This window comes from Panthera uncia (assembly GCF_023721935.1).
Source record: "Panthera uncia isolate 11264 chromosome A3 unlocalized genomic scaffold, Puncia_PCG_1.0 HiC_scaffold_12, whole genome shotgun sequence".
Lineage (NCBI taxonomy): Eukaryota > Metazoa > Chordata > Mammalia > Carnivora > Felidae > Panthera > Panthera uncia.
This window is the reverse complement of record NW_026057579.1, coordinates 10,721,705-10,746,025: the sequence shown is the minus strand read 5'-3', so window position 1 is coordinate 10,746,025 and position 24,321 is coordinate 10,721,705. Positions and strand designations below refer to the sequence as shown.

At 40.6% G+C, this 24,321-nt stretch overlaps 1 protein-coding gene across 2 annotated transcripts in view; it reads right to left on the bottom strand.

Moving 5' to 3' along the window:
- Window positions 1-10,252, bottom strand: part of STRN (striatin) — a 98,921-nt gene extending 88,669 nt beyond the window's left edge. Inside the window, exon 1 of one of the 2 annotated variants that reach the window (XM_049651884.1) lies at window positions 9,857-10,252. In XM_049651884.1, the coding sequence (XP_049507841.1) occupies window positions 9,857-10,090 (234 nt within the window). In that variant the 5' untranslated portion in view covers window positions 10,091-10,252. The remainder of the gene's footprint in view (window positions 1-9,856) is intronic. The other variant, XM_049651885.1, reaches the window with a different exon arrangement.
- Between the last annotated feature and the right edge of the window lie 14,069 nt (window positions 10,253-24,321).

Genomic DNA, 24,321 nt, shown 5'->3' with positions numbered 1-24,321 from the left:
AATAAATAAAACGTTAAAAAAAATTAAAAAAAAAAAACAAAAAAACAGAACACTACTCATTTTTCCTTGAGCCATACTGCTTCTAAGCCAGTCTACAGTAAAATTTCCTTCTTGCATATCAGTATTTTCTAATATTCCATCATCTTATTTAGATAAGGTACTTTTGTTATAAAAGTTAAATAGCACTGTCTGCCAAAGAAAGTGATTTTATTTCTTTAAATACCTTAATGCATAACAGCAAATACATGGTTGACATTATTATTCTGTTCAAACAGCATATGTAAAACAGATGGGCTGAGAATAACCTAATAACCAAAGTACTACACAAAAGGTGATATATGATCAATAAACACTAACTATATTAAAATATACATACATATATATGTATAAAATATGTATAAAATATACATGTATATATATTTTAATATGTTTAGTATATATAGTATAGCATATGTAGTTAGTATATACATATACGTGCGTGTATATAGCATAGTTAGTATATATATGTATGTATATATAGATATACACATACACACACACAGACACACACACAACATAATTAGGCTACCCTCAGAACAAGCTGGAAAAGATCCGAATTTGCAGATTTTTTTAAAGAAATAAACATTTTACATCAGTATTCTCTACACAAAAATAAAACGATTCAAAGAAACTAGAGTGACATATTGTTAAACATCTTTGAGGAACACAAATCATTGAAAACTTTCCTGAGCCCCTTAAAATGCAATCATTTCACTAAGTTGTTCTGCTTGAAGTTTGAAATATATAAGAATTTACATTATGACAGCTACTCAAAGCATACTTAATCATCTAAATATTGTAATTCACTTGGCTACTTCAGATCAGAAGCAGCTACACAGGGTAAGGGACCAATAAAAGGAGATGATGTATGGAGAACAATGCCTGGGCTTGGGTAGTAGGACTCATGGGTTCTAAAGTCAATCCCCACCAATTCAGAGTGATCAAGGACCATTTACTTATTCTCTCTGTGGCCCTAACTGATACAACAAGAGATGAGATGGGAATGCAAGCTGGTGCAGCCACTCTGGAAAACAGTATGGAGGGTCCTCAAAAAACTAAAAATAGAACTACCCTACAACCCAGCAATTGCACTACTAGGCATTTACCCATGGGATACAGGTGTGCTGTTTCGAAGGGATACATGCACCCCCATGTTTTTAGCAGCACTATCAACAATAGCCAAAGTATGGAAAGAGCCCAAATGTCCATCGATGGATGAATGGATAAAGAAGATGTGGTATATATATTCAATGGAGTATCACTCGGCAATCAAAAAGAATGAAATCTTGCCATTTGCAACTACGTGGATGGAACTGGAGGCTATTATGCTAAGTGAAATTAGTCCATCAGAGAAAGACAAAAATCCTATGACTTCACTCATATGAGGACTTTAAGAGACAAAACAGATGAACATAAGGGAAGGGAAACAAAAATAATATAAAAACAGGGAGGGGGACAAAACAGAAGAGACTCATAAATATGGAGAACAAACTGAGGGTTACGGGAGGGGTTGTGGGAGGGGGGGATGGGCTAAATGGGTAAGGGGCACTAAGGAATCTACTCCTGAAATCATTGTTGCACTATATGCTAACTAATTTGGATGCAAATTTTAAAAAATAAATAAAATTAAGTAGAAAAAAAATAAACAACACTTTTGTAAACCACACCAAAAAAAAAAAACTAAACAAGGGATGAGACTACGCAAGTTCTAAGGTCCCACAGGAGGTAAAATATTCTTAGTCTAATGAAGGGAATACAAAATTGGGAGTAGAGCTATGCAGGGCAAAGAGAGGGGACGTGCGCACGCACATCCCTGTCAGCCCTAGAATTCTACAGTTACATGTGCTAAGATGAAGACTACAGACAATACATACTCTAGGAATTAACAACAGGTTCATGTGTACAGTTTCTTCCTCCTGTCTGTCTCTGCTCTCCCCATCTCTCTTCCCTCTCTGTCTCTTCTTTTCTTCTACCCCCTTTCTTAGCTTCTTCTCCTGCCTCAGGTTTCTCTCCTGAACTGCAAAGTTCCTCTGTTCCTATCTCCAGTCCTCAATGCTTTCCAGCTATTACCATCTACTACATCTCTAGCCTGCTCCTTACTTCCGATACTGTCGGTTTATTGTCAGTATTATTAAACTGTCAGTTTTATCATCACTATTAACAGTGGCATAAATAGCCACTATGCCAAATGCATCACTTAAACTAGTTCTTGGCTCCTAAAGTTTAATTTAAATAATACCAAATAAGTAAATAAATAAATAAATAAATAAAACAGTTACAAGCATTCTCTCCACAGAAATCTCAACCAGCAAAAGCAAACCACTTATTGGACATTTATTATAGGTCACAAACTTTGCATACTCTATCTTTTTAAAATTACAACTACTCTGTTTGGTGGCTATATTTACAAAGATGGGGCCCAGAAAAATTATATACTGGAAATGATGGAACTAAGGCCCATACTTTCCACAGCCACACTGCGAGAGACAATGACAATAGACTGTTGTGTCAAATTGACCACTAAAGCAAGAAACTCCAAAGATCCCAAGGGCAAGTTTATTTCTAATGGCCCAGAATTGAAACCTGGAATCCATTAATAACATTCATAAATCAAAAAGTATGCTGGGGCACCTGGGTGGCTCAGTCGGTTAAGCATCCGACTTCGGCTGAGGTCATGATCTCATGGTTTGTGGGTTTGAGCCCCACGTTGGGCTTTGTGCTGACAGCTCAGAGCCTGGAGTCTGCCTCAAACTCTGTGTCTCCCTCTCTCTCTCTGCACCTCTCCCACTCACGCTCTGTCTCTCCCTCTAAAAAAATAAACATTAAAAATTTTTGAAAAAATTTTTAAATAAAAATAATTAAAATAAAATAAAATAAAACAAAATAAAATAAAATAAGCCTGACATCAAGTAGAGAGTAAGCTGACAAAGGGAAATCAGTCCAGATTATTTGGACTTTCAAACACCAATCAAGGACTGATTAATAAAGGGGTTGGTTTGTTTGTTTTAAATTTTGCTTTAATTTTACCAAGATTTTGGACAGAAGTTGTAGTCTCCCCCCCACCACTGGGACTCAAAGAAAAGTAAACTTAGATAGTAAATAAAGTTTAGGGTCAAATAAGGATATCTCTTAATAGAGAAAAAGTATCAATTATATTTCTCTACAGATAATTACTGGGCCATCCTTATTTGTCAATTTTTGAAAGTAAGATAATTCAGTTTTCAGTAATAGTGCCTCAAATTAACTCTTCTACTGAAAACAGTTAAATATTCTGGACAAAATATTTTTACATATTTAAAAGGCAAAGCTGATAAGAAGTAAGGAATTATTTGGCCAAAATTGAAAGGAAAATGGGAACCTAGTAAGGTAAGAGAACAAAAGCCACTTTTGCTCTAGAGGTACTAGCCAATCAGAACAAATCTGAACCTTAAGTTTGGACAGCCTTATAGGACCCAAAGAGCAAAAACTAAAGACCAGAACCATCCGGAGTAAAAAGTCTAACAGGTGATATGTCCCACATTTAGCTAAGACCCTGTAGCATATTCCTTCAAGGCAAAGGTGAAGGATGCTGGTCCTCAAATGTATTTGTGGCCAAAATTTGCATCAGCTGGGTGGTCCAAAACCTCAAGCAATGAATTGGTTTTAAAATGGTTCTGGATTGCTAATGCCTCCAAAAACCCATCAGAGCAAATGCAAAGACCTTCTAAAGAAGACACCTTTATTTGAGACCTCAGATTAGTCTTAACACCTTTCCAAGGACAGTGAGCAGCACACAAAAATAACTATGCATACAAAGAAATAAGTCACCATGAACAAGGACCGGCAAAAACAAGAGACCACAGAAAGAGATCTCCAAGACTTCATGCAGAGGAAGTACAGATATACCAACTATAAAACAACTATACTCACTAGGTTTAAAGAAAAAGAAACTTGAAGATATCTTCAGGGAACAGGAAACTATTAAGAAAAAATCCAGCAAATTTAAAATGCAACCAAAAGGAACTTCAGTAATAATTAAAATTAGAAACTTATCAGATGGCTTTAAAAGATTAAATTCGGGGCGCCCGGGTGGCGCAGTCGGTTAAGCATCCGACTTCAGCCAGGTCACGATCTCGCGGTCCGTGAGTTCGAGCCCCGCGTCAGGCTCTGGGCTGATGGCTCGGAGCCTGGAGCCTGTTTCCGATTCTGTGTCTCCCTCTCTCTCTGCCCCTCCCCCGTTCATGCTCTGTCTCTCTCTGTCCCAAAAACAAATAAAAAACGTTGGAAAAAAAATTAAAAAAAAAAAAAAAAAAAAAAAAAGATTAAATTCAACTGAAAAGAAAATTAATGGACTGCAAATAAGTTAGAATAAACAGATAAAGAAGGTCTAAAATACATGTAATCAGAGACCTAAAGATTAAAGAAAAGAGAATGGGATAAAGCAGAAATATAAAGAGATAGTGACTGATGATTTTGCAGAAATCTAAAGAGATAATGATTGAGGATCATGTAGATTTTTCAAAGAGCCTAACAAAGTCACAAATAAAATAAAAAGAAATATATACCCTGAAACATCATAACGAAACTCAGAACACAAAGTCCAGAAAAAAATATTAAATGTAGACAATAAAATAAGCTAGTAAACAGTGGAACAGAGTAAAATCTCCAGGTCTGTTGTTTTAAATAAAAAGAAAAATGATAAGTAAGCATTAGTGTGACTGATTATCTCAGAAGGGTCTAAGGATCAAGCAAGATAATGAATTTAAGGGCTTGGAAAAAACTATACAGGTATCTGGAGACTTAAGTGACAGTCTGTACAAAAACCTGTTTCATTCTCGGTCATTCAACCTCTCTGTGGGCCTCACTTTACCTGCGGAAGAAGGTTGCAGCTGATTTTTTCCAAAGTTCATTCCAGCTCAGAAATTACTCTATCATTATCTCTCTCAGTCAGAGGGAGGTGAATCAAATTATAATATTCTACTGGCTAAAAATAAAACGCTACCTATCATCAGAAAGAATAATAGAAACGTAACAAAAATTATATCCCAATTCTATAAAAAGCCATCCATATCTGGAATACTAACAGATGTGTCCAAACAATACATGTAAAATCAGAAACAAACAACTAAAGCAGTGGTTCTCAATCCGTGCTCCCTTGAGGGAGCTCAAAAAAACACTAATACCAGGGGCACTAAATCCTAAAATTCTGATTAAACTGGTCTGGGGTAGAGCACAGGAAATGAAGATTTTTAAAAGTTCCCCCAGATTATTCTAAGGTTGAGCTAAAGCTAAGAAATACTGAACTAAAGTGACAAAAAATAATTTTGAGTCACACTTGACTCCTCTTTTCCTCAAACGTCACATCCTATCCTTCAGCACACCTTGTTGGTTCTACCTTCAAAAATGCATTCAGAATCCATTAGATTTTGAATACGTATCAAAATAGACATTCACATATCTCATCACTACCAGCTTAGTTCATCTCCAGCCTGGATTATTAACTAGACTCCATGACTCTCTTACCATTGTCTTCCCTCCAAGTGCATTCTAAACCCTTGCGATGCTGTTCCTTTACTCAAAACATTTCAACTGTCACCCATCTGGCTGAGGTACAATCTAAAATCCTTACAATGGGCAAGACCCAGTATGGCATTTCTTCCATTCTTCTCCTCTACTCTAGCCACATGTGCCTCGTTATTCCTCAAACATTCCAAGCATGCTCCTTCCCCCCCTACTGTTCTCTCTGCCCTCCCAGAACACCCCCTCCTTAATTTCACCTTTTCAGGTCTTGCTCAAATGGCATCTCATCAGGTAAGCCTTTCTTCCCCAGTCCACCCCACCAAGCACTCCATATCCCCCTTATACCAACCACATTACTGTGATGCTTACTACCACCTAACATTTTATGTATGTACGTATTCATTATTGTCTGCCTGTAGGATCTATTTTAACCATCTTGTTTCTCCAGTGCCTAGGACAGGAGCTGGCATAAAATGGGTGAATAACATTTGTTGACTGAAAATATGAATCAATAATGCCAAAATCCAGATTAATAAATACTCCAGTCTCTATGCCACATGCCCTAAGCTACTCAATCATATCACCTTTTTCATACAATTCTAACATTTCCAGGTAAATAACAGAGCCTTCCCTACTACACACACACCCCAAAATCTAGGGCCAATAGTTTTTGTTTTGTATTTACATGCCTGCTTTCTATTAAGTCAGTAATTTTCAAATAGGTTCTCATTACTTCATTAAGTTCTTTCTTCTTGCTATTCTCCCCATTCACTGCTAGCTCTCTTTTGTGCTATTCTAAGAAAATCTAAGCCCCCACAATGATAAACACTCTGATTTTCCTACATCTTGCTTGTCTATCACTCCAACTAGACTGCATACTTCTTGAAGGTCATCTAGCTCAATGTCTTGCATAAAAGAAATTTCCCTCGATTGTTACGATTAGTATTCCAACTCCAATTCCTTTGACAAATATAAAGCTCAGTAATAACCCTAACCATTCTTTTCCCATGAACTGCCTATTCTCATCTGAATGGTGGTAGTGAGGCAGGAGGGGGATTGTCAAAAATAAAGAGAATTCTAGGGATACCTGGGTGGCTCGGTTGGTTGAGCATCTGACTTCGGCTCAGGTCATGATCTCATGGTCCGTGGGTTCAAGCCCCACGTCGCACACTGTGCTGACAGAGCCTGGGGAGCCTGCTTCAGATTCTGTGTCTCCCTCTCTCTCTGCCTCTCCCCTGCTCCCGTTCTGTCTCTCTCTCTCAAAAATAAATAAACATTAAAAAAATTTTTTTAAAAAGAGAGAGAGAATTCTACATTAACTGAGATGGGCAAGGAGGGGAAAATGATAAGTTTACAGCACAGTATAACTGGTTCCTTCCTCCCAAGACCTGAAGAAGGGAGGAAGTGGTAAAGGCAGACCAGGTAGGTGACAGCTTGGATTGCCTTGCACAACTCTGTCCTGACAATCTGAAAGAGCAAGACTAACAGGTTCCTGAAGGGACAAATTAGACTTAATCTTAAAGGTATTTTTGTTGACTTCGGTGTTAATGACTTGAGAAGAGATTTAAAAACCAAAGAGAGGACATCAATTAATCCAAATTTCATCACCACTCATTCTCTGACTTCCGATTTCTTCTAGAAAAATTTAAATGGCAAAAGAAAAATGAAGGGGTATGTTCACATTTAATGATGTTGATAAAAAGAAATTATTTTAAAAATATGTTTTCAGTTGTGAGACTCCCGCAAACTCTCTTCCCAAAAAGTATGTTATTTGTTCTGTTTGGAAAATATGACACATGTTTAAAGTTCCTCCCTGGATGCTTAATTTAGTGTAAGCACAAACGAAAAGATACTGTAAAAATGCAGTGCTTTCAGTGTGAGGAGCACCAATTGGAAACCTACCTGAGCTTTAACGTTTGCCATTAAAAATCCCAGAAATAGCACGTGTGTGCATGTGTGTGTAAAACTGAAGAGTGACTACAATTATAGGTAAATTGAAAAGTTGAAATGGAGGGGTGGAAGGGGAGAACTGGGAGACAGGACAAGGGTAAGATGAGCTGCAAACTCCCGAACCTCCACAAGTAAAAAGGGAAGAGTTATTATCTTGTTTGTTTTTGACCAAATTAGTGTGACTCACCTTCCCTAAACTGGAAATTAAAATTTAAGCAGCCACATAAAAAAATCATTCTCCACACCCGAACAACGTTAACGCTAAAGCCTGCCTTTAACACTTCCTTGAAGTCTGAAATCCGCAATTTCATTTATGGAATGCACTGTTTAATAAAGTGAATTACTAATAAATTTAAATGAAGCATTCAAGTCTGCTTATCACTATACAGACATGGTCAGATTCATTTTGAGAAAAGTTACAAATACCAACAGACTAGATACTAAAGTACATAATGGCAGACGTAAAAAAAGTTGCCAAAGAATACAAACATAGAACTGTGGAAATAAAGAATGAGAAGAAATTTTAGAAACTATGGGTCACTGCCTCGCTTCACTCAACTCCTCCCAGAGGCCTTCCTCACCCACCCCACCTAAAATAAAAAAAGCTGCCGGGAGCCTGGGTGCTCAATCAGTTAAGCATCTGACTCTTGGCTTCAGCTCAGGTCATGATCTCACAGTCTGTGAGTTCGAACCCCAGATGGGGCTCAGTGCTGACTTGGGATTCTCACGATCTCACAGTTTGTGAGTTCGAACCCCAGATCAGGCTCCGCGCTGACGGGATTCTCTCTCTCTCTCTCTGCCCCTCCCCTGCTCACTCGCTCTCTCAAAATAAGTAAACAACCTTAATAAAAAAATAAACAAATAAAATAGCTGTCCCTATCACATTCTATTTCCGTACCTGATTTATTTTCCTCATCCAAGGTGCCATTATGGTTCGGTATATTATATACTTACATTTGCTGCTTGTTTGCCTGCCGACTAAAACGTAAGCTCTATGAGGACCGAAGCTCTGTCAGTTGTGTTCATCCCAGGCCCTCGAGGCACACAGCTGGCACTCAATAAAGTACTGAATAAATAAATGATGAACCTGAAGTTCACAGAGGTTAAAGGATTTCCTCAAGGTCACAGCCAGCAGTAAGCACAGCTGGTACTAAAACGCTGTCTACTCCCTCTTTCCATAGCCACTTCCACTAGGCCAAAGCACCCTGCTCCAGCACATGATTTTCTAGTTAACAGATTCCTTCTTTTCTTTTTTGAAGTGCCAAAGAAAATACCCGTTACCAAAAAAAGTGACACGCTGGGTAGCATTTTAACTTCAAGTGTTTCACCAACCAAAACTATACTCAGATTTCAGAAGTGTACAAGATTAGCCAGTAAAACAGAAAGGCACAGCCACTCAGTTCTTCGAGTTCCTTGTGAAACTGGTGTGTGCCTTGGAAGTTTTAACATCAGCTTCGGAAACACACTTAGCAATTCAGAATGGCCTGTAAAGTATCAGCCTCACTTTCTTCTAAGAGCCCACAACAGCTCCTTCCTGGATATGCTTTATCTTGCAGATTATGCAAGGAAATGTAACCAACTTTAAAGTCCCTTTTAGTTCCTTTCAAAGTACAAGGCAATCTCACAAAACCCTGGGCATAAAATTAACCCTTGGGAAGTTTCAGATTCTGAGAATAGGAAACCATCTCCGAACCATCACCTGACGGTGATCATCTAGGTTCTTCATGATCTGAAATACCTAAAAGAAACGCGGAGGTGGGGGGTTGGGGGGGGGTGGAGGAAGAGGAAAAGAGAAGAAACATTTACATACATCAAAAAGGAGCTGATATCCCTCATAATACTTTAGCCCAACATCAGCTTCTTGCCTAAAGTCAAGGCCCCACGCACACAACTTCGGTTGTCTGCTTTGGTCACCTCCCTTTCAGAGAGACAGGAGCCAACTACCAATACCTTTCGCAGGGAACATCTCTAGACCTAGGATGGGACTCACTAGGGCAGAGGATGATTTGCTAGACGTCTCTCAAAACTACTGTCAGCCCAATGAGTTAACTGAAAGGGACGACCTAAAATGTGGGACGGCAAGAGAGTTGAAATGAGACTGAGTTAAGAGTGTGAAGGAGCAGACGAAAAGGAACGGGGAGGGTAAACAACGCATCAGGGGCTGGAGTGGGAACCTAGGTCAAGGCAGCGGGGTCAGGGAAAGGCAAAGGTGAAGGGGGGAAAGAGATGCGGTTTCTGAGTGGGATGGGCGGGAGCAAAGGGGGAGGGGACGAGGGGGGCCGAAGGGGGAGAGGGGGGAAGGGTCCTGGGCGGGGCGGAAGGGAGCGAAGAGGCGGGATGAAGAGGGCCAGGCCGGGAGGGTCTTTACCTGCAGCTCCGCCCGCTCCACCTCCCACTGGGCTCTCTCCACCTCGAAGCGGGCCCACTCGTGCTGCAGGAAGTGCAGGATCCCAGGGAGGCTGTATTGGGCTCGCGCCGCCCCCGCCGCAGCCGCCCCGTCGCCGGCCGCGGCAGCCTCCGCCAGAGGCCCGAGACCCTTGGCACCGCCGGCGCCCGGGTGGTTGTTGCTGAAGAAGACGCCGGGACCCGCCTGCTCGTCCATGGCGGCCGCAGAAACCCCGGGAGCTGCCCAGGAGCCCAGCAGCGGAGGCAACGGCGGCGGCCAGCAGCGCCTCCTCCTGCCTCCGCCGCTCCCCGCCCACACCCCAGTCAGCAGGGAGCAGCCGCCTGGGCGCGGGGGCCGGCCGAGCCCGGGACGGGCCGGGAAATGGGTCAACTGCGGCGCGCGGGCGGCCCAGGGCTTGCTGGGAGTTGTAGTCGCGGGGCGGGGCGGCGGCAAGCGCGGTCGCAGCGGCCTGTGGGGCTGCGAGAGACTCGGGCGCGGCCGCAGCTCCGCCTCCGGCCCGCCCCTGCCCGCCCCTGCCCGCGGCGGTGGGGGCCGACCGGGCCGGGAGCGCGGGTTTCCTCACCCGCCGGTCGGGCGCGAGCGGGCTGCGCGCCAGTGCACCCCTCGCACGCGGAAGTTCTCGGGCGGCGCGCCCTGTTGCATACACACACACATACACACACACGGAAGTTATCGCGCCAAGATACCAGTCCGAGCAGCACATCTTTCAGGGCTTCCTGGTGGTTGTGCTAAGAAACAAGCTCAAAGCGAGGTTCGGAGGTCCGGCTCCTCGACGGCTCCAGCTAGTTGGATCTAACCCTCTCCCTTTGGCTCCAACTTAAGTGTTTCTCTGGCCCCAGACACTCCTCTCAAGTTCTGGCAATCTGCTTATCGCTATCGCTCCTCCCTTTTTTTTTTTCTCTCTCTCTCTTACGGATTCAAACCTGTTGCCTGATCAGTTTTCACTTATAAGGAACTCTGATCACCTCTCTCTCCTGGACCAGCCCTTTTCAGCTTCTACATTCTGGATTGTTGGCACTTCATCTGAAACACTGCTCCGCTGAAGTCCCTTTCTCCTGCAGTAAATCTTGCAGCAGTAAGTCCTGTAGACGTTTCAGATATCCAAGGGTGTTATTTCGGTGTCCTTTTTTTCTACCTTTTCCCGCGCAGTTTTTACTCAGTTCAACTCAACAAATATTTGATTGTCAGTTATTTCTGTCGCTGGGGACATAAAGATAAATGACACAGTTCCTGTCATCAAAGGGAGATTGGCAAGTATATAATCAATTCTCACAGTGCCTTAAATCAACACCACCTGAAGGAACAAAGTCCCTTTCTCTTCCCTAGAACTGTCTTAGGTATCCAGGCACTTCTCCCTTTTCACTTGTCCCGGTCCCAGTTTCTTCCACGGTTCACCTGCAAACCCGCAGCAGTAATTAGCCTTCAAAAGCACATCAAAGTCCTCTCAAGTGTTTCTCCAAATCTTATCCTCCGAAGTCCCTGAAAATATGTCACTATAAAGTCACACTACAACAATAATGAAAGGAAGGCGCCTGAAAAAAATTTAACAAATGAAAATGAAATGAAGCACTTATCTTGTCCCCATAACAAGTTATCTGTAATTCTTTTCTTTTGTGGGATGGATTTCTGGGATATCAGACCTGATGGCCATGAAAAAAAATGTAAAGATTTAAGCTGCCTGGTGACATGTCAGGGAAGGACATCCTGTTCCTGTCCTCCCCCAACCCTTCCCTTCCCATGGCTGCTTGTGGAAAAGACAGGAAACACACTGTATCTGCCCTGGTTGCAAATAAAGATGGCAAGCTCTCTTTTCTCATTTATTGGATGTTTCTGCTTCATGAATTCATTCTTTATTATAATAAAAGTGTGATCCAGGCTTGGCCAAATTCCCTGTGTCATAAATTAGTTTGGCTGTTAAGTGTCCTTTGAGACACTGCCCAATCCTCTCATTTTACAGCTCAAGAAACTTAAGTCCAAAGAAGTTGAAACTTGTCCACAATGAGGCTTTGAGTGAGTGGCACAGTCCAAATGAGAAACTAGAATTCCTGACTGCTAGTTCATTGATCTTTCCATTAACACGTTGCCTCCTCTCTTATCAGACCTACCAGAATGTGGAAGGGACAATAATGCCACTATGGCATATTTTCTCATCTGGAAGATTTAAGTACTCTTACAAGTTTAAAATGTTAGAAAGTGGTTTTTTTTTCTCTAATAGAAGACATGGCTGACAATTCCCTGAAATAAATTCATAACACACTATAAAACAATTACATTTAATGGTAGCTGTTTAAGAACCCGTAAGTCCTTTAGCTAGACTATCAAGAAAAAGGGAGAGGACTCAAATAAATAAAGTCAGAAATGAAAGAGGAGATATTACAACTGATACCATAGAAATACAAAGGGTCAGGGGTGCCTGGGTGGCTTGGTCGGTTAAGCGTCTGACTTCGGCTCAGGTCATGATCTCACGGTCTGTGAGTTCGAGCCCCGCGTCGGGTTCTGTGCTGACAGCTCAGAGCCTGGAGCCTGTTTCAGATTCTGTGTCTCCCTCTCTCTCTGGCCCTCCCCTGTTCATGCTCTCTCTCTGTCTCAAAAATAAATAAACGTTAAAAAAAAAAGAAAAAAAAAAAGAAATACAAAGGGTCATAGGAGACTGCTATAAACAATTCTATAACCTAGAAGAAATGAATAGATTCCTAGAAAACTACAACCTATCAAGACTGAATTGTGAAAAAACAGAAAGTCTGAATAGACTGATTACAGTAAGGGGAAGCAGTAATCAAAAACATTCCAACAAACAAAAGTCTAGGACCAGATGGCTGCACTGGTGATTTCTATCAAACATTCAAAGAAAGATTAATACCAATCTTCAAACTCTTCCAAAACAAAAACAAAAACAAAGAGAAAAGGGGAGAATTTTCCCAAACTCATTTTATGGGGCCAGCGTTACCCTGATACCAAAACCACACAAGTATGCCACGAAAAAAAGAGAAAATTATAGGGGCACTTGGGTGGCTCAGTCAGTTAAGTGCCTGACTACGGCTCAGGTCATGATCTCGTGGTTTGTGGGTTCGAGCCCCATGTAAGGCTCTGTGCTGACAGCTTGGAGCCTGAAGCCTGCTTCAGATTCTGTCTCTCCCTCTCTCTATGCCCCTCCTCTGCTCACGCTCTGCCTGTCTATCTCTCTCTCTCTCTCTCTCTCTCTCTCTCTCAAGAATAAATAAGCATTAAAACAATTCTTAATAAAAGAAATTATAGGCCAATATCCCTGATGAGCATAGATGCAAAAATCATTGACAAAATATTAGCAAACCAAATTTAACAAGACATTAAAAGGATCATACACCATGGTCAAGTGACATTTATGCTAGGGATACAAGGATAGTTCAACATCTGCAAATCAATAAGTGTGATACATCATGTTAACACTCAACAAGGCAGGTATAGAGGGAGTGTACCTCAACATAATAAAGGTTACCTATGACAAACCCACAGCTAACATCATATACTCAATGATGAAAAGATGAAAGCTTTGGGGCGCTTAGGTGGCTCAGTCGGTTGAGTGTCTGGCTTCAGCTCAGGTCATGATCTCGTGGTTTGTGAGTTCAAGCCCTGCATCCGGCTCTGTGCTGATAGCTTGGAACCTGGAGCCTGCTTCGGATTCTGTGTCTCCCTCTCTCTCTGCTCCTCCCCCGCTCATGCTCTGTCTCTCTTGCTTTCAAAAATAAATAAACACTTAAAAAGTTTTTTTAAAAAATGAAAGCTTTTCCTCTAGGATCAGGAACAGACAAGGATGTCTACTCTCAACACCTGTATTCAACCCAGCACTGGAAGCCCTAAACAGAGCAATTAGGCAAGAAAGAGAAATAAAAGTCATCCAAATTGGAAAGGAAGAGGTAAAACTGTCACTATATACATGACATTATATATAGAAAACCCTAAATACTCCATCAAAAAACTGTTAGAATAAATGAATCCAGTAAAGTTGCAGAATACAGTCAACACACTAAGACATGTTGCATTTCTACACACTAACAATGAACTATCAGAAAGAGAAATTATGAACAAGATCTCATTTATAAGTGCATCCAAAAAGATAAAATACCTAGGAATAAACTTGACCAATGAGGTGAAAAACCTGTATACTGAAAACTACCAGATATTAGGAAGTTGAAGAAGACATAAAAAAATGGGAAGATATTCCATGCTTATGGATTGGAAGAATTAATATTTGTTAAATCTCCATACTACTCAAAGCAATCTACAGATTCAATGCAATCCTTATCAAAATTCTAAAGGCACTCTTCCCAGAAATAGAACAATTAATCCTAAAATTTGTATGGAACAATAAAAGACCCCAAATAGCCAAAGCAATCTTGAGAAAGAAGAACCTCAATTTTATTCCTCACTCCACAATTATCTAAATCTGGAAATCTTGGACAAATGGTTTAACTTTTTTGATTCACTATTCTGTCACTTTTAATATGAGAATAATATTCAGCTTTTAAGTTACCACAAAGATTAGACAAGAGAAAAAATGTAAAGCCCCTAGCATAGTGCTTGACCAATAGCATATACCAAATAATGATAGCTATTATTATAACAGAGTTCACAAGACTGAGTAACATATAAAGACGATAAATACTGGGGGGAAAATAATTGTTCTTTTTTCTTTCTAATCCCCTATATAGAAATTCAATTCAGCAGAGTTAAAATAATCTTTAAAAAATATTAATGTCTATGCCTTACCCTTAAGCCTCAGACCTTAAGGTGGTACTGATTACCTGATCATTTCATTTTATAACTGATAAAACCTATGACACAAAAAATAAAGTCTCATTTCCAAGCACAGAGAGAGCTGTCAAAATGTTGTTTCATGCATCAGTATAACCAGTATAAAGTGAAAAATTGTGAAATGCTAAATGTTTATTTAGATAATTAGAGTGTTGGCTTTTTTTATTTCAATGTGTATGTTATATGGGATGGGGATTATAGGAACACAAAACAACGAATAAGTCATCTGCTCTTTTTTTTTTTTTTTTTTTTGTATTTTTCATTAAAATGAGTGGGTATTTTTAAAAAACTGTTCAGGAGACTGACTGGTTCCGTGGTAGAACATGTGACTCTTGATCTCAGGGGTTGTGAGTTTGAGTCCCATGTTGAGTGTAGAGTTTACTCAAAAAAATTTTTTTAATAAAATAAATAAATAAATGATAAGTCACTTGGGTCTCTGATTTTTTAACTGCTCCAAGAAGAGTCTTCAAATTGAGCTTCATGGCTTTTTCAGGATTCTGGGCAGAGAATAGAGTGGACCACTTGAGTAGAGATAGGCTTCCACTAGCATGAAGAGAACTTTGGGGAACAGACATGTTCAATAGCTCACTGTTTGCCAGCCTCTGTACTATCTGGCCACTACCTAATTTCCCTCACCTCTCCTTTCTGCCTACCCTGCTTCTACCTTTCCTCAGCTTCCAAGCTCCCTCTTAGATTGGAAGTCTGAAAATGACTGGGTTGGGAGAACAGCCAATAAAAAATTGGGTAGTAAAGGAACTCCGTTATTTGAAAATGTTCTTGGAGTCCAAGAATTAAATCTACCTCACAGTCACATGATAGGATGGGGAAAATCGCCTCTACTATTATTTATTATTACTACTATTATTTTCTTTTGGAAGAGTGTGGTTGAAATTAGAGAGATGCCGGGGCACCTGGATGGCTCAGTTGGTTGAGCATCCAACTTCGGCTCAGGTCATGATCTCACAGTTGGTGAGTTTGAGCCCCACGTCAGGCTCTGTGCTGACAGCTCGGAGCCTGGAGCCTGTTTCAGATTCTGTCTCCCTCTCTGCCCCTCTCCAGCTCACCCTGTCTCTCTCAGGAATAAATAAACATTAAAAAAAATTTTTTTTAAAGAAATTTTATGTTACTAACACATTTTAGTAAATTCAACTATTAAATAAAATTTCATTTTGAAATTAAAATTAATTTTAATTTTGTAGTGGCTGATATATGGAGGAATAGATACTTAAAACCTAAAATCAGGATTGCTTTCACTGATCTAAATAGCTAACACTGCAGGAGGCTAAAATGATAATACAGCTCTGAAGCTGTAGCAAGACTTCTCTCAGAATATCAGTGGTGACCAACTTAAGATTCTGTTCCTCTCAGCAAAGATCAACTGGTTTTTGAACATTCTTTCTCATCCTCTCCATCAACTCCATGCCTTGCTTCTCTATCCTTGTCTCTTTTAATATTTCCAGTGAATGAAAGCTCTACTCAACTGGTTCTTGCCTTCCTCCTCTTCTTCTCCTTAATAACTATGGTGCCCCTATTTCTAAAGCAGGAATTGAACTTTAAACAATTCACAGAACTTCGTTACAATTCACATAACTTCGTTACGTAAAAATAACCGTTGTGAGGCTTGAGGTGGGGAGAGGACCTTTTTATAAGCTGACTCTCCTTGCCAGCCATGAAACAGAGATATACTGATTTCCAGGTGGAGCCTTTGCTCAGAAGAAGACACCCAACCTTCATTTAGATTTGAATTGCTCAGAACAGCAGCTTCCCCTCCCCAAACTCCTATCTGATAGTCCTTAAATATAAACTAAGTCAGTTCTCAAAAGAATTTAAATGTGGTGCGTCATCAGTATTATTATTTGTAAACGTGATGGGAAATCTGGATATTGTGCCAGAAAAATAAGAAAAATGAGTGAGGTTAAAGTCTGATACGTTTTTGTTTTAGGGTTTGAAGACCCCTGTTTTCTTAACTTTTTCCAAACAAGATACACGGAGTGTATCTCCCTCCCTCTCCCCTGCAGGCCCTCAATTCGCTACTGCTATCCAGTCGGTATTAATTTTAGCACTTGGAGTTGTTCTCTGTAATGGAAAATTCTACCCATTATCTATGTTATCTCCTTGCCCAGATTTCCCCCCAGCTGCAGGACATGAAGTAACGAGAGGAGGAGGGGTTTGAACCAGCTCAAACACACTTTCACACGAAATCATAATGTGCAACATTACCGCCTGTGAGCTGATTGTATTCAAGCTGAAGGAGCCAACACATACATTTTCATTAGAGGAGAAAAAGATCATTTAAATAATACCATTTTTAGGATATTGCAATAATCAAATTAATGCTGCAACATTTTTATGAGAATACACCAGATTAAAACATGAAGGAAGAGTATAAATTAGCTAGCACGGGGTGGAATGGAGCTTTTTCGGCCAAATTCAAACACCTGAGGAAGAAAAGTGCATCGTGCATTTGAAAGAAGTCCGATATACCTGACATAAGGAGCAAGAGGAAAGTAATAACAATTATTACTTTTATTCACCGCTTACTAACAGGTATATCGGACTTCAAAAAAAAAAAAAAAATTATGCGTTTTCTATGCATTAACTTGATCCTTACAATGTCCTTAATGGGTAAATACTAACATCATTTTCACTTAACAGATAGGGACACTACTATATGGCCGTAAGACCAGGATGAAATGAGTAGGTGAAGTAGGCAGGGGCCAGATTACTCGAGTCCCCTTAAAGAATTGGTCTTTAGCTAAGGTAAGCAACTGGAGACTTTTCAGCAAGGTATCAGATTTGAATTTATAAAGATCATTTCAGTTTCTCTGTGGAACACATAGTATTAGTTAACACTTCTAAATTGTTTTCTAAGAGTCAGGCACTGTTTTCAGGACATTTGCAAGTCTTAACTCATTTAATCCACAGCTGCTCTATAAAACGGGTATTGTTATTTTCATTTTGCAAAAGTGGAAACTGAGGCACGGACAGAACAAGTGACTTACCCCTGGTTGCACAGTTTGTGAATAATAGAGCCAGATTCCAACCCAGGAAAGCTGACACTACAGTCCACACCAGCCACTTTGGTATACTGCAACCAGATGTTGTGATTGGGACTAAGACGGCAATAATGGCAATAAAGACATGTGAAGGGATTTGACAAGATATTTAGGAAACTTGATGAACTAAGCATAGTGAGGGAGAAGGTGGAAAGTGTCAGGGATGACATCACGATCTATATTTTACACGACAGGGCATAATAATTTTATTATTTACTGGGAGATCACGAGTGCAGAAGTTGGTTTTAGATACAGGTGAAGAATTCAATTTAAAATTAATTGGGTTTGAGGAATCTCTGAGACAACCAAGGGTGGGTAGTCACATTTAAGGTATGAAGAGTAGATGAGAGTCTGGAGTTCTGAACAATTCTACATAGAAATCCCCGCCTGTTCTTTCTCAAACCATACTCCATACCATTCCCTCCAACTACTTCTCACAACCTGTGACAATTTCATATCCCTCATGTAAACATATCATGGCAGATTCTTTGCTTGACTCTTCGCTATTTTCTTCCCAATGCCTGGAATATAGGTGTGCCATAAATAATTGCCCAATGAGCGAATGAGACAGCATCAGACAACCATATCACAAAATCTTTGACCAACAGGAATTCAAGTTCTCCTTGTACATGTCCAGTGTCAAGGAACACACTATGATAAGGCAATCATTTTTAACGGCTCTCTTCAGAAATTCTCATTTTATATTCAATTGCACACACTTATTTGAAACATTGACCTGTTGGTGCAATCCACTATCTGGTCCTGTTATCTGAAGACTAATGACCAAATTGCCCATTTTTTTCTCAGTTCCTCTTTATCACGTGGCTTGGATACACCTTAGTCTGTCATTGCTCTTGATACGTGGCATCTGAAGCTGATCCTCTAACCCCAAGCCCAGGCCTCCCACATACACGCTGTCCTTCAGGGTATAGAGCAGGACTGTCACCTTTCTTGTTTCAGCTAGCATATTTTGACTAAAAACAGCCAAACTCTATTAAGTGTTTCTGCTAGCTTCATAATGATTTACAGTCAACTAGGATGCCATTTTTAAACAATGTCTAGGGAGGCAACTGGGTGGTTCAGTTGGTTGAGCATCTGACTCTTGATTTGGGCTTACGGCTCAGGTCACGACCTTGAAGTTTGTGGGATCGAGCCCCACGTCAGGCTCTGTGCTGTCAGCTGAGCTTGGGATTCTCTCTCCTTCTCTCTCTGCCCCTCCCTGTCTCCCTCTCTCTCAAAACAAATAAAATAAACATTTTAAAAAATGTTAAGTATAACCAAATATTTGTGATTTAATGATACTCCCAGGTATATTCTTGACTTTGGAAAACAATGGCCCAGTTTCATTTTCACATCTGTTATTTCAAAAAGCATCACTTTCTAAGATTCAGCAATGTGTATCAAAACTTAAAATCTGTCATCTTTTTATAACCCCTTTAAAAAGCAATCTATCCCAAGGAAATAATCTATGTAGTTACATTTTTAAAAGTCAAATGCAGCATTATTTATAAAAATGTAAAAACTAGTACCCAGAATAGGTCAGTAGTGGTACAGCCACCATTAAGTAAATCTATCTCATTTTATTATTAGAGTGATTCCAAGGGGAAATGCTTATAAAATAAGTTGGCAAAAGCAGGATACAGCATTCCACTTCAGGATGATTACAAATGTAGAAGGAAATAGACTAAAATATCAACAGTATTGTCTCTGTGTGGTGAATTGTGATAAGTTTTCCCCAAAATTTAATGAATGCACATTTTTAAATTAAAATCAATTTAGAATAACATATAAAATTATTTTCCTTTTTCCTCTTGAGTCTACTTTTATGCTCATTAGACAAGGTTAAAGTCCCACCCACCTCCCCCCTCCATTTTCTTCACAAATAAGAGAAGTATTTTCCTATACAAATGGAAATAAGTTGGAAAGAAGGAAGAGGTTTAAAGAAAGAATGAATAATCAAAGTTAGAAGTTGGAAAAGCCAAACAAACTCACTTAAATTTTCATGTATTCTTTTTTTTTAATGTTGATTTATTTATTTTGAGAAAGGAGTGCACGCACATGCACTAGCTGGGGAGGGACAGAGAGAGAGAGAGAGAGAGAGAGAGAGAGAATCCCAAGCTGGCTCCACATTGTCAATGCAGAGCCGGAGGCAGGGCTTGATCCCACCAACCATGAGATCCCAACCTGAACCAAATCAAGAGCTGGTGGGCCGCTCAACTGACTGAGCCCCCCAGGTGCCCCTTCATGTATTATTTTGACTTGCATTGAAAGTTGGGGGGGTGGGGCGGGGGGAGAAGGGCAAACAGGGCATATGGGTATGAGAAAAACGATGCCTGAAATGGAAACCCTGACTTCTAATGGTAAAAAGAGACAGGGAGTTGTGAATAGGGGCCCAAGGCTGTAAACAAATGCTCTGGAAACAAAAGAAAAAACAGCTGTACTGTTACTTGTGCATGCATGGTCCTCACATGTTTGTTTAGTGACAGCACCAAGAACTTAGCTCAGGATAATTTTTCTAAATTGTGATTAAGACATGAAATTTTTAGGTAAAATTTTGTGAAGTCTGTCAATAATAATTTCATACGTTTTTACAAGTAGAAATAGATTCGTGATGATTAAATTAGGTTTTTGAAATAATCCATGTGATGGAAAGCATTAAGGCAAGACATTTATTTATAGCTGGACTCTAGCCATTTCTGGCATGGACCTAAAAATTCCAATTAAGAAGGAAGAAAATGTGAGGTATAGTGATTCATACAAGTAAAGGTGTTTTTGAAAATTGTGCTAATTGCATACCTCATTCAGCATTGTTTGCGTAGAAGGAAATAATGGATATAAAAGTGCCTAGCACCGCGCCTGGCACACAATGGGAATGGCAACTCTTCTTGATAGTGATAATCTACAATATTTAACTGCTCTCTGGATTTAATGTATTTTATACTGTCTTACCATGATAGCTATTTTATATCCACTTAACAACTACTTATCAGATGAAACAATATTATGCGCTAATATTAAAGGATCAGCCAAAGATTCCCTCTCTTGATAAAAATAAGCAGGATAAATATACAGACATACGTACTTTTTAGATGTGCAAAAGATCATACAGAGAATACCCAGTAAATTTTCCTCTCATTTTCTAGAGGAGGGGACTGAAGCCCCCAAGAGGTTGGGTTGTCCAAAGTTCTATCCCTAGTTGATGGCAGAACCTATTTGGAAAAGGGAAACCTGACTTCAAAGTTTTGTTCTCTCTCATTAGATTCAGAATCCAAATGGACAATATTAACAAGAACCTGGAAAGGAAATAGAAAATACTTTATTTCTTTTAATGTTAACAGTGCTCAAACTATGCTTCAGAAAGAATCCATTGGCTACCACGATGCTTCTCCTTTTAGCTTCTTGATACTGGATGTTTGTAAGCAAATAGATACAATTATTCAGGTTGAGAAGAAGCTCATGGATTGGGCAGTGAAACAAATTAATAAATATAATTCTTCAAACCAAACAGAGCTTCTTTTATAAATATTATCACAGAAACCTAGACGTTAGGTTGTAAGTGGCTCAGAAGAGTTTAGGGAAAGTATTAAAGAAGAACTGGGGAGAGGGGGAAGGAAGGAAGATACTGAGGGAGAGAGGGAGGGAAAAAAGAATCATTGCCAATGCATGATGCAGCCTACCTCAAAGTAGGAAATGATGGGAAAAGTCTGGGAGGTACCAAGAACAGAAGAAAACAGCCAAGGCTGAAATAAACTTTATTCCCTACACATAGGTGAGTGAAAAGGGGTTATATGCGCCACAAACAAGGGATTGAAGAACAGTCTGGCAGTTCCTTAAAAAGTTGAAGAGCTACCAATTCCACTTCTAGGTATATAGCCAAGAGAAATGAAAACACATATGTCCACTCAAAAACTTGCACACAGTTGTTCACAACAGTATTATTTACAATAGGCAAAAGGTGGCAACAGCCCAAGCGCCCATCAACTGACGAATGGATAAACAAAATGTGGTCTACGTGTAACGGAGTGTTATCCAGCCATAAAGAGGGATGAAGTACTGATGTGTGCTACCACGCGGAGGAAGCTTAAAAACATGAAGTCAAGGGAGGCGCCACATCCGGGTATCTCCGCCTGCGGCTCCTTAGCTGCCGCCCCTGCGTCCTCGTACCTGCCAGTTGCAGAGGGGGCCATGTCATGAGGGGCCTGGGACCTGGAGTCAGGCGGCTTTGCGCATCCTGGCCATCTCCAAGGCAAAGATGTCGGGCACTGGGACTGGTTCGTCGCCACTGTCACGATGCCCTTGGTGGGCAAACTCAGTCCCATCAGCCCGCCCACTTGGCACCGCTCGCTGCCCACAGGAGGGGAGGGGTGTGAATTTGGCGTGCCCCCTGCTAGCATGAGGCGAGCTGCTGATCAGAACGGTGGAGGCGGGAGACACAATTGGGGACAGGGTTTGGGGACCTATGAAAGAGTGGCCTCTGGCCAGTCCACCAGCCACTGGCTCAGGTGAAGTTTTCCTCCCAGTGCTGGGTGTGCTTAACAACTGAGTTCTAGCAAACGCTGTTGGACCTGACCCACACTGAAGTAATCTTTCAGTACAGGAGAAATTTTTTTAAATCCTGAAGACAAATGTGTGTTCTTCAAGTTTCCAGATTCTCATTCAAGTCCTTACTGTTAGGAACAAGTATCACTTGTGCAAATTTCTGGACTGTGTGTGTGTGTGTGTGTGTGTGTTTTGCTTCCTTTTCCGTCTGAATAATGGGCTTTGGTGGGCCCTGGTCTGTGGGCACCAAGATGGGCATCTGGGGATGGGTCACCAAACCCTTGACAAAGGGACTCTTACCTCTTTCTTGCACACACGCCTGGCTCCTTCTTTTCCCAAGCCCCAAATTTGCAGCTAGAGGAGGTAGCCCATATAATGGTTCTGCCTTTGACAAGCTTTCTTATTTATGGACTTTTGCCAAGGACTGGTTGCAAAGTAGTTGTCCACCATCTTTCCCCCTTTGGTGGCAAAACTAGTAACAATAGGGGAGAAGATTGGACCAGTGGATGGAGAGCTTTTTCAGCTTTTGCAATTGCTGTAACCTGATGTCTGTTGCAACCATTTGCCACCTCTTTGGTTGTTTTTATAAAAACAAAAACAAAAACAAACAAAACCAAAAAACAAACAAAAAAAGCACCACGGAGTCAGTGAGGGCCACGGATTGGTGTTAATAAGGCATAAAGGTTGTTCCCTAAGGGAAGTGATCAAAACTATAGTGGAGCTACACCTTGCACAGGGGCTAGGTGCAAACTGTGTGTACCCAGAGTAGTTGGGATGTATTATGCTAGAAAAGTTCCAAACCCCATGCGCCACAAGGACTTGCTCTCTTTGAGAGGCACCTGGGCATTGATTCCATTTCATTCTCATTCTGGATATATGTTTATTGGATAGTGTAGAGAGGAGGACCTAATACTCTATTTGTCATTTTTGCCCTCCCTCCCTTTAATGGCCCCATGCTTCAGTTAATTGTGAGGAAGGTATAGCTCCTCTGTACATAGGTCGTATTTTAGGAGCCAATATAAGTGAATCACATGGGTTGTAATGGCTTTAGAATCATTTGTATTTGAGGGTCCTTCTAAAAAAATTTTTGTTTTAATGTTTACTGTTGAGAGAGGGACAGAGCATTAGCAGGGGAGGGGCAGAGAGAGAGGGAGACACAGAATCCAAAGCAGGTTCCAGGCTCTGAGCTGTCAGCACAGAGCCCAATGTGGGGCTTGAGATGAGATCATGACCTGAACAGAAGTCGGAAGCTTAACTGACTAAGGCACCCAGGTGCCCCCCTTTTTAAAAAAGATTATTTATTTTGAGAGTGACAGAGGCAGTGTGAGCTGGGGAGGGGCAGAGAGAGAGAGAGAGAGAGAGAGAGAGAATCCCAAGCAGGCTCTGTACCGTCAGCGCAGGGTCCGATGTGGGGCTTGAACTCATGAACCATGAGATCATGACCTGAGCCAAAACTAAGAGTCAGACGCTTAACTGAGCCACCCAGGCACCCTGAGGGTCTTTATTTTGAGCCATGAATGTATAATTCATAGATGTACATCAGACCAACTTAAATAATCAGTCTTCTTTCATAGGTGGGCTTTTTCCACTAGAGCTAGGCTTATCCCCCAGTAAAGTTTTTTGAAGGCTAATAAACCCCCACCAAAAGCAACAAAGAAAGAAACAACCATTAAGTCAAGAAGCCAGTCACAAAAGACCCCATTCTATGATTTCATTTATATGAGATGTTCATAATAGGAGAATTGATGGAGACTGAAAGTAAATTTGTTGTAGTGACAGGCTAGGGAGAAATGGAAGGATTGTAGGGTGATTGCTAAAGGGCATGAGGCTTCTATTTGGAGTAATGAAAATGTTCATAATTGATTGTAGGGATGGTTGTTGCACTACTCTGAAAATATTAAACACCATTGAATTATACCTTTTATTTTTTATTTTTTAAAGTTTATTTATTTATTTAAAGTTTTTTTTTTTTAAACATTTACTTATTTTTGAGACAGAGAGAGACAGAGCATGAACGAGGGAGGGTCAGAGAGAGAGGGA